The 15,404-nt window shown below is 46.6% G+C and overlaps 1 protein-coding gene and 1 long non-coding RNA gene across 2 annotated transcripts; both read right to left on the bottom strand.

Annotated features, from left to right (window-relative positions):
* Window positions 1-10,446: 10,446 nt before the first annotated feature.
* On the bottom strand, window positions 10,447-13,835 carry LOC123048579 (putative FBD-associated F-box protein At5g50270). Its single transcript, XM_044471658.1, has 3 exons — window positions 12,797-13,835; window positions 11,085-11,261; window positions 10,447-10,948 (listed from the first exon to the last, which is right to left on the bottom strand). Exons 1-3 carry the CDS (start codon window positions 13,760-13,762, stop codon window positions 10,589-10,591), a joined length of 1,503 nt encoding a protein of 500 aa, XP_044327593.1. The 5' UTR covers window positions 13,763-13,835; the 3' UTR covers window positions 10,447-10,588.
* LOC123048580 (uncharacterized) lies at window positions 12,188-12,770 on the bottom strand. Its single transcript, XR_006423322.1, has 2 exons — window positions 12,632-12,770; window positions 12,188-12,543 (listed from the first exon to the last, which is right to left on the bottom strand). It is a non-coding gene; the product is annotated as an uncharacterized lncRNA (long non-coding RNA).
* Window positions 13,836-15,404: the final 1,569 nt, after the last annotated feature.

The raw sequence follows: 15,404 nt of genomic DNA, 5'->3' as shown, positions 1-15,404 counted from the left end.
TGATCATATACTGACAACTTGTAGCTGAAAGTCAGGCCGGGTTAATGAACGCCGGTCTAAAAAATATTATAAATCTCACAAAGGAGAAAAAACTTAGCAAATAAAAGCAGATGAAACACTTGTAGTCGAGGCTTTTCACGGGCTGCCAGGCCCCAAATTCGAGGCTTTTCATGGGCTGCCAGGCCACTGAGTTAAACCATTTTACAAAGCCTTTTAAGATGGTCCTCAATCCTTAACCAGTCGTCGTTTTAACTTGACAAGTTCAGGGTCTTATCAGAGTAACTTGTCAAACTTACTTAAAAAGCCAGGCTAACCCGGGGTTTTAGGTGTATACACCAGGCTTCCAAGCCATGGCTTGATAGCCTATTACAACTGTAGATTCTTTGTTCATTGCGACAGCAAAGAATCCCCAAGTAACATTTTGAGCTGTGCTCAGTGGGTGCCTATGTTTGAGTTGTTCTTTTGCAACACTCTCTTTGGCCCCGAAGTAGTTTGGCTTTGAGCCGATCAAGAGGTGTGACTATGGTTCAAATATGACCAAGCCCCCAAGTGATTTTTCTAGTGGCCTCGCGCCGATCAAGAGGTGTAGCTATGGTTCAAATACAACCAAGCCCCCAAGTGATTTTTATATAAAGCTTTGATAAGCTGAATCAAGGGGTAAACCGGACGCCGCTTCATGAAATAGAAGCCTCCATGTAACCATTGCTACCTCTTGAGCACTGCGTTGGTTTTCCCTTGAAGAGGAAAGGGTGATGCAGCAAAGTAGCGTAAGTATTTCCCTCAGTTTTTGAGAACCAAGGTATCAATCCAGTAGGAGGCCACGCACAAGTCCCTCGCACCTACACAAACAAATAAATCCTCGCAACCAACGCAATAAAGGGGTTGTCAATCCCTTCACGGTCACTTACGAGAGTGAGATCTGATAGATATGATAAGATAATATTTTTGGTATTTTTATGATAAAGATGCAAAGTAAAATAAAAGCAAAATAAAAGGCAATGGAAATAGCTTGTTGTTGGAAGATTAATATGATGGAAAATAGACCCGGGGGCCATAGGTTTCACTAGTGGCTTCTCTCGAGAGCATAAGTATTACGGTGGGTGAACAAATTACTGTTGAGCAATTGACAGAATTGAGCATAGTTATGAGAATATCTAGGTATGATCATGTATATAGGCATCACATCCGAGACAAGTAGACCGACTCCTGCCTGCATCTACTACTATTACTCGACACATCGACCGCTATCCAGCATGCATCTAGAGTATAAAGTTCATAAGAACAGAGTAACGCTTTAAGTAAGATGACATGATGTAGAGGGATAAACTCATGCAATATGATATAAACCCCATCTTGTTACCCTCGATGGCAACAATACAATACGTGCCTTGCTGCCCCTACTGTCACTGGGAAAGGACACCGCAAGATTGAACCCAAAGCTAAGCACTTCTCCCATTGTAAGAAAGATCAATCTAGTAGGCCAAACCAAACTGATAATTCGAAGAGACTTGCAAAGATAACCAATCATACATAAAAGAATTCAGAGAAGATTCAAATATTGTTCATAGATAAACTTGATCATAAACCCACAATTCATCGGTCTCAACAAACACATCACAAAAGAAGATTACATCGAATAGATCTCCACAAGAGAGGGGGAGAACATTGTATTGAGATCCAAAAAGAGAGAAGAAGCGATCTAGCTAATAACTATGGACCCGAAGGTCTGAGGCAAACTACTCACACATCATCGGAGAGGCTATGGTGTTGATGTAGAAGCCCTCCGTGATCGATGCCCCCTCCGGCGGAGCTCCGGAAAAGGCCCAAGATGGGATCTCACGGGTACAGAAGGTTGCGGCGGTGGAATTAGGTTTTTGGCTCCGTATCTGGTAGTTTGGGGGTACGTAGGTATATATAGGAGGAAGAAGTACGTCGGTGGAGCAATGTGGGGCCCACGAGGGTGGAGGGCGCGCCCTGGGGGGGTAGGCACGCCCCTACCTCGTGCCTTCCTGGTTGATGTCTTGACGTAGGGTCCAAGTCCTCTGGATCACGTTCGTTCCGAAAATCACGTTCCCGAAGGTTTCATTCCGTTTGGACTCCGTTTGATATTCTTTTTCTGCGAAACTCTGAAATAGGCAAAAAAACAGTAATTCTAGGCTGGGCCTCCGGTTAATAGGTTAGTCCCAAAAATAATATAAAAGTGTATAATAAAGCCCATTAATGTCCAAAACAGAATATAATATAGCATGGAACAATAAAAAATTATAGATACATTGGAGACGTATCAACCACACATGATGTAAGAAAAACAACAGATACCCCGCTTTAGCTGAGGTTCCGGTTTATTATATTGATCATAATATATACATTATCATAACTATGTACATAAGCAGAGCCTATGGCTCAAGTATAGTAGGGCCAAAGATGAGCGATATTCCACGGCCGGTGGGTCTCCTCCTCCGATTTACGTGAGTCTTTGTGCTCTCGAACATCAATTAGGTAGTATGACTCGTTGTGCAGATTCTTGCTGACCACAAAGGGTCCTTCCCAAGGGGGGGATAACTTGTGCATATCAGTCTGATCCTGGATGAGTCGGAGCACCAGATCGCCTTCTTGAAAAGTTCTGGTTCTAACCCGTCGGCTGTGATAGCGATGCAGATCCTGCTGGTAAATCGCCGAATGAGCCGCTGTAGTGTCACGCTCCTCATCTAATAGGTCGAGTGCTTCCTGCCGTGCCTTCTCATTATCAGCTTCGACATATGCCGCCACACGGGGCGAGTCATGACGGATGTCACTAGGGAGGACCGCCTCCTCTCCATAAACCATGAAGAAAGGCGTGTAACCCGTGGATCTGTTGGGCATGGTATTGATGCTCCATAACACAGAAGGTAACTCCTCCACCCAACAACCCGACGTCCGTTGCAAAGGAACCATAAGCCGGGGCTTGATGCCTCTCAGGATCTCTTGATTGGCTCTCTCCGCTTGACCATTAGACTAGGGGTGAGCCACTGATGACACGTCAAGCCAGATGTGCTCACGTTGACAGAACTCCTTCATAGCTCCTTTGGACAGATTTGTACCATTATCAGTTATAATGCTGTGTGGAAAGCCAAACCGGAAAATCACCTTCTTGAGGAATTGAAGCGCCATAGCTGCATCACACTTACTGACTGGCTCTGCCTCCACCCACTTAGTGAACTTATCAACTGCCACCAAAAGGTGGGTCTTTTTGTCCTTGGATCTCTTAAAGGGCCCAACCATATCCAGCCCCCCATGTTGCAAACGGCCAAGTGATTGGAATCATCCTCAACTCTTGAGCCGGTACATGAGCACATCGCGAGAATTTCTGACATCCATCACACCTTTTGACCAAGTCCTGGGCATCATCATGAGCCGTCAACCAATAGAAACCATGCCGAAACGCCTTGGCTACCAGAGATTTTGAACCGGCGTGGTGACCATAATCTCCTTCGTGGATCTCACGCAAAATTTCATGGCCTTCTTCAGGAGATACGCAGCGTTGAAATGCCCCTGTCACAATGCAATGATGTAACTCTCCATTGATTATAGTCATGGACTTGGACCGCCGGATTATCTGCTTGGCCGAAGTTTCATCTTCTGGTAACTCGCCCCGGTTCATATACGCCAATATATGGAACCGTCCAATCCGGGATAACATGAAGAGCCACCACCAACTGAGCCTCCGGATCAGGAACAGCCAAATCCTCTTCACCAAGGAGCTTGACGGACGGATTATGCAGCACATCCAGGAAGACATTAGGTGGAACCGGTTTACGTTGGGAACCCAAACGGCTTAAAGCGTCCGCCGCTTCATTCTTCCGCCGGTCCACATGATCGACCTGATAACCTTTGAAATGACCTGCAACAATATCCACCTCACGACGATATGCCGCCATGAGTGGGTCCTTGGAGTCCCAAGTACCGGACACTTGTTGAGCCACCAGGTCCGAGTCACCGAAGCACTTAACTCGGCTTAGATTCATCTCCTTAGCCATCCGAAGACCATGGAGTAAAGCCTCATATTCAGCTGCATTGTTAGTGAAAGGGAACATTAAACGGAGAACATAACAAAACTTATCACCTCGTGGGGAAGTTAACACGACTCCAGCCCCCGAGCCCTCCAATTGCCTGGACCCATCAAAATGAATAGTCCAATAAGTATGATCCGGATTCTCTTCTGGTGCCTGTAATTCTGTCCAGTCATTGATGAAGTCCACAAGTGCCTGAGACTTGATCGTCGTCCGGGGCATATACTTCAACTCGTGAGGCCCAAGCTCAATAGCCCACTTGGCAATCCGGCCAGTTGCTTCCCTGTTCTGGATTATATCCCCCAAAGGAGCAGAGCTGACCACCGTGATGGGATGACCTTGGAAATATTGCTTAAGCTTCCGGCTTGCCATGAAAACTCCATACACCAGCTTCTGCCAATGCGGGTACCTTTGCTTGGACTCAATAAGTATCTCACTGATATAATAAACCGACCGTTGAACCGGATACTCCTTTCCGGCCTCCTTGCGCTCCACCACAATAGCCACGCTAACAGCCCGGGCGTTAGCTACCACATATAGCAACAATGGCTCCTTAGCAACAATGTACCTGTGGCCGAAAAATCTTCTTCGTGTCGAGGTGGCCGGGAGCACACCAACGGGACCTCAGGAAGGTATGACCACAACCCCTCCTACACAAGTACAACCATCGTCTGTGCTGCTTGCTGAGATCGAGAGATACGACGAAGGAGGGCCAACCGTTCCGGCAAATGATGACATCTGCCCCATGGAAGAGGATATGGATGATGACATGGAGGAGGCCGAGGACCCTCTCCAGTATATCAATACCGGCTATGACATGGAAGTAACACTGAGTCAACCATATGAATCTGAGATGCATGTACCAGAGCCAGAACGTCCTCGGGAGTGCAAGAAGTCTTTGTTCATGCAATCCTCGCAGGACACGCCTCCAGATGCCGGTTCCACCCAAGGTCAACTACTTAGCCAGAGTCGTCCAATGCTGAGCCCGGCAACACTAGGGGTGGTGCTCAGGGAGGGTCTAACAGACCCACCAGCACCTCAGCCCACTAAGAAGAAGCAGAGGAAGAGACCGACGGCGAGAAAATCCAATAAAGCTGGCAATGTTGGTTCTAGCAGCCAGCTGCCTTCGACCAAGGTTGACAGTGTACCGATGAAACATGCGCCATTAATCCATGTCGCGGGAGAGCCAATGGTACCGGCGAATGCACTAGCTGCCATAACAGGGGATCTCAGGAGACCCCATGACCATGTGCTTTTGACAGAGAGAAGCCTCCTCGCCTCGGATGATCTAGGATACCCACTTTATACGGTTCATGTGCCGAGCAGTTGCAAGATGTACGTCCACACATGCCCCGCGGACCTCTTCTTCCTGAGGTTTGATTACATCTTCCAGATATTTCAAATGAGGACACTCGATTTTACGTTCGTCCGCCTGTATGCGCTGCACATGAACTACATCATCAGGAGAGAGCAAGTCACCGGTCTTGCGGTCGTGGACCCATACTACATGCATGAGGGCTTCTTGTCAATCAATGATGCCAACCGTCAATATGCGAGTCGGTACATCGAAGAATTCTTGGTCAGCAATAAGGACAAAGAAACGATTCTCCTACCTTATCATCCCTGGTAAGTCATCCGCGGATAGCACTATAACACATACATGCATTTCAATAGTTACTTTGCACGCATGGAGGCTAACTTGATCGTGTATTTTGCGCAGTGGGGGGTGTCGTGCCGTTCTCATCGTTCTTTACCCGCGTTACTCCCGCGCTCTATATTTGGACCCGTCGAAGAACATACACAAGAAAGATTACACACACATAAAGTATGTTCTGGACAGAGCTATGCTGGGCTTCAACATGCGGGGTGGCTACATCCAATGCAAAAAAACAATAAGGCCGGGCTTTGTTTCGGCCACAAGACTGACTTCTGTTGCATCCAGCAACCGGCAAGAAGTGACAATGATGGATTCTACGTCATCCATCTAATGATGGAGTACAGAAGGGATGTGCAATCACTTTGCATGAAATCTTCACCCGATACCCATATTCAGAGATGGGCCGAAGCCTTTGGAGCCGTGCCGGATAATCAACTTCGAAATGATTTCTACCGGATCCAGCAGGAAATTGTGTCCATCATCATGAAAGATGTCCTCGAAGAGAATGGGATGTTCTACGGCGGCCGAATATCGCGAGCTGACGTCCGAACCCGCATTGCCCTACAGCGTCAAGACATGACGCCTTTCACTAAGCTTGGTGACACCCTCCTGGATATGGATAGATGGGGAGAGTGCACTGCTTAAAAACAATGTGTCTGTTTAGTTACTTGTTACTTTTTGTACGACGAAACTTTGAATTTCTCAGTGTACGACGACACTATTAGACGTATGGTGCCACGCTCTAGTTAATTACTTTCGGTACAATGAAATTTGTTAACTATGTTTACTATATATGTTGCTTCTATTTCATATATATATATATATATATATATATATATATATATATATATATATATATATATATATATATATATATTGCATCTCTGACAGGTATATAGATCAACGATGGCGAGGAAGTGGTATGCCGTGTATGTAGGGCTTGTTCCGGGTGTGTATGATGATTGGCCAGAGTGTCAGGCCCAAGTCTCTAGCTTCTCCGGCGGAAGCCAGAAAGGGTTTCATAGCAGAGCGGAAGCCGAAGCTAGTTACTTGAGATTCATAGCATAACAGGGGATTCATAACCAGCGCCGCTGCAAAAACTACTACATAATACCGCTTTTGATCATCGTGATCGCTCTTATCTTCTATGCGGTCATATCATAGTCTACATAGATGATGAAACATGAGTATGTGACCATGTAGTTGCATGTATTGAGAACTTGTAATGACTTGTAACGCTATTTCGAAACATGTGTTCGACCATGATTGATGATGATGAGATACTTGAGACATGTCGAGACTTCTAATAACTTTGGCTCATCGATGACTCACTTGCTTTTCAATGAATATGCATGTTATTGTATAAACGGTGGATCTGTTTAATTGTGTACAGAGCCAAAACGCAAAAAATATACAAAAGTTAGAAGTGGCGTGGGGGTAAAGATTACCAGTAGCACTCAAGTAACAGTAGCGCTGGCTAGTGCCACGCGCTGTAGATAATTACCAGTAGCGCTGGTTGGAAGCGCGCTACAACTAGCTTTATATACCAGTAGCGCTGGGCCAAACAAGCGCTACTGCTAAAAAATAGCTGTAGCGCCGTAGCAGTAGCGCGTCTGCCCGCGCTACTAATAGCAAAAAAACCAGTGCTACTGGTAAGGGTTTTCCTAGTAGTGCCATGAGGTTGCAATGGAGCATCGCCGGTGGTCGTGGATGATGCAATGGAGCTGCGCTGGAGCACCGTCATGCCGCACCGTGCTCCAATGAGGTTGCAGTGGAGCATCGTCGGAGCACCGTGGTGCCGCACTGTTCCACGACGAGGTTGCAATGGAGCATCGCCGGTGTCGCCGGTGCTGCAATGAAGCTACGACGGAGTATCGTTGGGCTGCCGGTGCTGCAGTGGAGTGACAAGAGAGCCCTATGAATGACCACTTTTGCAGCAGTGGGTAGGAGAAGCGTCGGCCGCCGATGATGGAGAGAGACTGGGGAGTGTGATGCGGGATCCGTTGGGAGAGAAAAGCAACGGGGTGTGGCTAGGTCTCAGTCAATTGAGACTTAACCAAGTCTCAGTCAAGTGATATAGTATGTGAGAAGGAAAAAGAAAAACTGAAAAAAAAATACACGAATCTCCATGCAAAATTCAAGGAAAATAGTATCAAGTGAGACATAACTAAGTCTCAGTCGACTGAGACTTAGCAGAGCTGAAAGCAACGGTTGTAATGGATTGCATCGAAGGAGGCAGTTTATGTTTATGCTTGATCAGCCGGATGTTTTGTAGTGGTCGCCAATATAAATCTAGAATCTTATATTCGGAAAATGAGAACTTCGACCCCAGCACGACTACCGTAGACGTACGCAACCTTTTTTTTTGCTTTTCGTACTCAACCTTTCGATTGTCGATGTCTTGCGGTAGACGCGAGAGGTTCAAACTCAAGCCACACCACGTCCCTGATTTATAGGTCGCGCGCGGGGACATCGCCCCCAACTTGCAACTCAAGCCACCGCCGCTCCCCACCTGCGCCACCGGATGCCGACCGAGATGGCCACGTCGACGGAGCAGATGCCGCTACGGGAAATCGTCGAGGAGGCGGGTTTTACCCTCATCCTTGGCGCCATTGGAGGCTCCGCCTTCTACTTCCTCAAGGGCCTCCGCAACTCCAAAGGCCGCCGCCTCGCCGGCGGCGCCCAGGCGGTCCTCACGAACGCGCCCCACATCGGCCATTGGGCGGCCTGGCTTGCCGCCGTGGAAGCCATTCACTGCGCCATGAATCACGCGAACCAGGAGGAGGACCCCATCAACGCGCTCATCGCCTGGGGCGGCGCCAACGCCCTCTGCTCCATGCGCCGGGGGCCACTCGCGGCCGTCCTCTCAGGGCTCAAGGGTGCGGCCTTCGGTGGGGTCCTGGGGATCGCTATGTACAGCCTCAAACACTTCATGGCCGAGGACTGATGCTGTTGTCTGCTGCTTTTCCGAGCTTGCTGGGAACTTGTGTTTGCTTAAACTGTGTAAAGTTCTCTTCCTATCAACAGCTTTACTGCATGTATTCTGAATACATGGAGTGTTCTTCTGGTTCTTTCTCTCGCTATTCCGGTTGTTCTACTTTCTTTGGTTCTCTCGTTATTCCCATTGTTCTGCCATAACAATTACATCATCTCTCCCCTACCATAAACAGTGAGTACATTTCATAAGAGAGTCTACATCAATTATGGACTGAGCCCAGGTTGCTTCGATAGTGGATACACCAGTCTTCCAATGCACCTCCACAACCACAATTCCCGCCCTTTTCTTGATATTTTTAGCTTTGGTTCTGTTTGGCAGTAATGTCCTCAGTACTCAGTATACGAATACTACAGTTTTTATGCCGAGAAGAAGCAATATGTAGTTTATGAAAACATTGATTTTTTAAAGTATTGCAAAAACAGTGGTGTGTTTGGCAAAATGGCAATCAAAGTGTGCAGTGTTGTAGTATTTGGTCAACGTCCTCCTTTTCTCTTTCTCAGTTTTTAATAAAGAGTCTGGACCTCTTTTTTGAATACTGCAAAAATACTTTTAACCGGAACCAAACACATCAAAGTATCTGAAACCACAGTTAATTTTTCAAGATACCAAAATATTCTTGGAATAATTTATAAAAGTATTTTGCAATCAAACACACCCGGCATTTTCCAGAAAGGTAAAAGTATTTTGCAATCAAACACACCCGGCATTTTCCAGAAAGGTAAAAGTATTTTGCAATCAAACACACCCGACATTTTCCAGAAAGGGTCAAAATCCAAGAAAAACAATGGAGAAGATTCAGGAAGAATCACGCTGCCTATGTACATATGACAGAAAGATCCCTAATCCACCCCATCATAACTGTCCTGGATTTGGGAGCTGCAACAATGGAGAAAAAGATAGAAAGAGATCTCAAAGCCTCAGATGTGTAATCTCGATTGATTGGCTACAAACCACTCCTAAATATATGACATTTTGGCAGTTCAATTTGAACTGCCAAAACGTCTTATATTTAGGCCCTGTTTGATTCATAAGTCCTAAGACTTTTTTTAGTCCCAACTTATATAAGTTTCAAGTCCCTAAAAAGTCCCTACCTATTTGGTTTCTGGGACTTAACATGGACTAAAAGACCATATTACAACAATAAGTCCCTATAAGACTCTCCTTGAGAGTCTTATTTCATAAGTCTATAAGTCCCTCCTGTTTGGTTTAGATGGGACTTATAGGGACTTTTTTAAGTCCCTAAACCAATAAGTCCCTGGAAACAAACAACCTCTTAGGAACGGAGAGGGAGGATATATTTGAAAGGTCTATTAGCACAATCATGTTGGGCTGTCATATAATCTAAGCGATTGGAATTGATTAGTCCCTTTCTATTTGTCTCGTTCATTCTTTGTTGTGGCACCGAGCTTCTTCTCTACATCGATGCATGATGGCATTTGAGGATTTACTGGATGTTTTAAAAAAAATTGCTACCGGTATTTCATGGACAACTAAAACGACCACCCAAAATGTGGAATCAACCCTTAGTGCTTCTTTATAGATGACATGATTATAGATGGTTTCCACTTCAACTGTCATTTATCCTACAATGCCCGAAATACATAAGTGTCTTACAGAAGAAAATTACCGTGTAAGTAGGGCCCGCAGTGAAATTCATTTGGGGGGGGGGGGGGCTTGAAGGTAGCAAGTCCAACAACAACATAAAATAGTGCTATAAACTCACGACGTTTGAACACACAACATTCAAAACATATAATGGCTTAAATTTTCCAAAGTTCTTTATTTTTCTAAATCAAGGAACATTAAGGCTCCCAGTCACCAATGATCAAAACTGATAGCAAACCATGAGATGTCAAAATGTTTAGCTTTGCTTTAAAGGAATGTTCATGGCTCTGGCGTCCACTCATACTCTAATGTTGCCTCATTAGCCGGAGCGCGTGAGCTCCACTTCCCTCTAGGGCGTGGAAGCGTCAACATCGATGTATCCATGGTCGTTCTCTGCTGCGGTGGGCTTTCATCATCTAAACTATCGTCACATGAGATCTCTCTAGATGCCTCAACAATCACAGTCATTCTCTGGAGCGCTTGTGAATTCAGGATTAACAAGTGTGCCATGTCATGGCACTCCTGTCCAGAGAAGCCACTGAACTCCACCTCGTGAAGATGATCTAGTGAGATCTTGTCCTCCTTCCAGCTCCCTACACGTCCGCATATGCAGCACCCCTCCCCACACCGATCAAGGTACTTTGATGGTCCATCCAATCAAGCCAATATAGAAACATATAAATATAGTTAGCAATTACTCATGAACCTACAAATCCATGGTTAAAAATTATTTAATTTATAGAGAATTTAGGACAGAAAATTTATATATGCTTACAAATTTGCTGATGCCTAGGCTGAGGTGTTGAAGATTGCTGTATCGCGCAAGGATGCTAGATACACATGCTCCAAAAATATGGTTGTTCCGTGGCCGGAAATCCAGTTTCAGATTTGTGACATGAGGGACTGGTGGTATTTCTACCATTACATTGTCTCCTTCATTTAGGTCCATATCCTGCATAGAAAGACATGTACGAGCTGCTCAACTACTAGTCACACTAGAAACAAAACAATATATTGTGTCACTCAAAACCTATATAACTAATATAGTGACAGAGACAGGGGACCAGCAGGGCCCTGCCCACACTTTTGATTTAAGCCTAATATGTGTGTGAATAGTCCAGGTTTACTCTAACCGGCCCTCCTCAACACCAAGATTTAAGCAATCCTGCCTCCGCCGCTGAAAATAGATGACTCCCACTAATCTATTTCCCTCAACATGCAAATATGGAGAAAAGGCCCACATCAATGCAACCATGCATGTAAAAAGCCCCACCTCAATATGCATGGGAAAATGCTTTCCTTTCGATTATTTTATGGAACTATATTCAATAGGAAATCCAGTGTATAATAATTAAATACAATAAATCACATTTATTTTCAGTTTACAGTAGTATATATTAATCCAAGTATTCAATACATTCAAAACTCATTGAAATATATGACACCAATTACTGCAACAACACACGGGGTATTATCTAATTATATATAAGGTTACAATGTCTGTAACTACCATGGTAAATAAGTATGCTCTAGATTACCTCTGCCTTTCCATTAAATTACGGGGTATTATCGCATTATATATAAGGTTACAATGTCTATGACTACCTTGCTAAATAATTATGCTCTTGATTACCCCTGCCTTTCCATTAAATTGTTAACTATTTGCAGGGAAAGCCATCATGCCAGTTTGTATTATTTCGGCACAATAGTCATCGGCCATAACAACATGAATACAAATAGGAGGATCACCATGTCAAACGCACTGGTTGACCTGACTAAACTTAGCTGACGTGTGTGTTGCCCCATTGTCCTCTCTAGTACAATGATAGTAAACAACACGAGTAAAACTAGGCAAAGGGGATGACAAAGAGAGGTGAATGAAAGAAAATACAATAAAAAGAACACAAGAGTGAAAAAAAAATGCTTTGTGTATTATTTAATGGAGAAATGAAGGGGGAAATTGCAGTAGCTTAAGTCGAATGTATTCTACCAGGCACTAGGTTTACACTGGAGCATTTATAAAAATACATATCTAAGCCTGCCCTTAGAAAAGACTCGGCTTATAGCAAGCCGCCGCCACAGAGCCGTCAAGCGCGGTGGTGGACACATGGCAAGTGCTTCGCCGAGACACGCGTGTATGCTGAGTTTTTTTTACATAATATGCCGCGAGTTTTTTCTTTAAGCCATGTGTCTTTTTGGGCTGTCCTTGCTTATAGGGAAATCAGCCGAGGGACCTGCAATTGCCGTGTGTTTTTGGTTACTCGGTTTACACGTATATAAGGAAAAAGTCCAAAATAAACCTTAAAGTTATAAATTGAGTACCTGTTTCTCAAAAATAAAATAAAATTGGAGGACCGGAGATATAACACCCGGTTCACTTTTGTTCCATTGTCCCTTTGATAACCCGGTCTTTTTCTTGGATCGAGTGAGAAAAACTATTATCATATCGTGACAAGTTATACAAAATATAATGGAAGTAGTAGGCACCTGTGGAACATGGAGCTCGACGATGTGGCGACGGACGGAGGTGCAACTTTGCAGCAGTTGGATGTTGAACCTATACTGAATCTCGATCTCTCGTGGATAGGGCATGAGGGAGCACTGAAGCTGCTCCAGCGCCGGCGCCCGGATGGTGAAGTTGGAGGGATCGCGGCGCAGCACCGAGCTACCGACCTCCAAGGAAGAAAGCCGCGGCGTGTCCAGGTCCAGCCGCCTCAGGTCGGCGAGCTCGTACAGCGTCAGGGTCTCTAGCGCTCTCGCGTCGAGCTGCAGCTCCCGCAGCCCGCACACGTAAAAGAGTTCCAGCTTCTGCAGCCTCGGGCAGCACGTCGACGACAGGAGGCGGCCGAGGCGGCGGCCGTCTCCTCGCGAGAGTGATATGACACGGAGGGACAGGTCAGTCAGCGCGTTGAACTCTACCACGGCCGGGAGCCTGAGGATGGCGTAGTCTAGGTCGAGCAGCATCTCCGCCGCCCTCGTGCAGCGAGGCAGCCGCACCTTGCAGTCCTTGGGGATCTGGTCGCTCCACAGCGGCAGCGAGATGGAAAGGTGCAGGGATTTCACCACCAGCTCCATCGCCCGGCGGAGCCAGAGGTTCACGCGCGCTCCGCCGGGCCAGCGAAGGACGTCCATGTGCAGCGTGTCGACGCTGCAGACGCGCCGCTGGAGGACCGCATCGATGAAGTCGTTGAACCGCTGTGCGGAGGCGTTGAACCGCTTTAGGGTCTCGTCGTCCTCGTCCTTGCCGGTGCGGTACACGGGATGGAGGTGTAGAGTCGGGGAGCGCGTGGAGAGGTCGCGCCACCGCCTCGATAGTGTGGCCAATCCAGCCAGGTCTAGTGCGTCGGGCAGGAGGCTGATGATGCGGAGGAGCAGGTCGTCGCCGAGGTCGCTGATCAAGTCTACGCCCTGGCCGCCGTCGCATGCCGACGGCCTTGGTTTCTTTCCCATCATAGCATCGATCGACGTGCGCAGAAGCGTGGTGGCGTGCGATGGGGTTATACCAACGGTTATCTATTAGGGTTTATTAAGAGTCCGTTGTAAACGAATCAGTACCCGGATTCTTACATACTACTACTGCGTTTCTTGTCGGTATCTCATCGGGTCTGACAAAGGTTTCTTGCAGAGAAGACTACCAGACTTTTGGGACTTTGCCATGGACAAAAACAACTCGGCAGACCGTGGACAAAAATAAAGTGCAACGCAAACGTGACACGGCTGGACTCCTGCCGTCAAAGGTTAGTTTGTCAAGTTCTTCCTATTGTGTACTCAAAGACATATGCCGTGGGATGTAGAAAAGCATACACTCCACAAATAGCATACAGTCTACAAACAATGGCCAACTGACGCAGGTGCGACGTGTCACTAGGGTTTACTGAAAAAGGCTTTCGCCCCATTTTATATATAAAGCAACAAACGCGAGAGCACAATATTCGACACAAGTTCAGCACACACGCACACACACAAAAGTAGCACAAGACAACACCAAAGGGTTCGGCTGAGGGCACAACTCAATAAGCCCTAAAAAACACACACACACGTTATGCTACTTGACTGAGACCCAACAACGGGTGTCACTAGGGTTTACCGAATAAGTCTTGCTAAGTCTCAGTCGACTGAGACTTAGTTATGTCTCAGTCAATACTATATGCATGAGATCTTACATCAAGATCCGTTACACGTTATGCTACTTGACTGCGACTTACCACACCCTTACCGAATATGCACTCGGACATTGTCATTGATAGGGCTACTCCCTCGACGGTCATGGTCCTTGAGGAAGGGAAGAACTCGAGAGCAGCAAGGCTCACCCGTAGAGATGGATTGGTAAATGGGTTAGCGAGTGTCTGTATTAGGGGGGGGGGGGGCTTTCAGGCGTTGTAGCTGACTCTCAATGTCATAAAAAAACATCTCCAACGGTGACCCGCATCCTTCCGGGCCACGGAAGCCATCCAACGCGGTCTTGTATTAGTCCGCAGGCGACCCGGACATGTTTTCTCCCACAAATCGAAGACAAACGTGTGGGGGGGTGGGGCTTTGCGTGAGTCCGGACACGTGAAACGTCGCTCTCTGCCCCCTGGCCGACCCAAAAGGAAGGCAGAGCCCATGCTTTTGGAGCATCCCGCATTGTTTCCTCGCCAAAATCCCCCACTCTCTTCTTCCATCACCCGCCGCTCTCCGCCCAATTCCCTCTCTTTTCTCCCACCCTCTCCTTCCTTCCTTCCGCAGCCGCATGGAACCGTCAGAGAACCTATCAGAGATGGAGCCGACAGAGGTGCCGGAGGACCTGAGCATCACGCTCGCCCAGAAGATCAGCTCGGCAACGCAACAAACTCGATGTGTCAAAGCGAAGGTCACAATGGAGGAGAAGCTCAAGAAGCGGTTGGACACCGGTGGGCCTGATGGTGGCGTTGGGCGTGGAGGTTGTGTCGAAGATCCACAATAAGATGGATAGAGTTACACACCCTAATGTTACAATTTGCAATTCCTCTTACAATGGTGACGAAGTGATGAAATGGAGATGGGAAAACAAAACGGAAAATATCTATGTTTTTCTTCTCCGGATCTCTTCTCCCACTGTTTGGATGGAGTGGTG

This window comes from Triticum aestivum, chromosome 2D (assembly GCF_018294505.1).
Source record: "Triticum aestivum cultivar Chinese Spring chromosome 2D, IWGSC CS RefSeq v2.1, whole genome shotgun sequence".
Lineage (NCBI taxonomy): Eukaryota > Viridiplantae > Streptophyta > Magnoliopsida > Poales > Poaceae > Triticum > Triticum aestivum.
The sequence above is the reverse complement of the archived record's forward strand: the minus strand, read 5'-3'. Positions and strand labels throughout refer to the sequence as shown.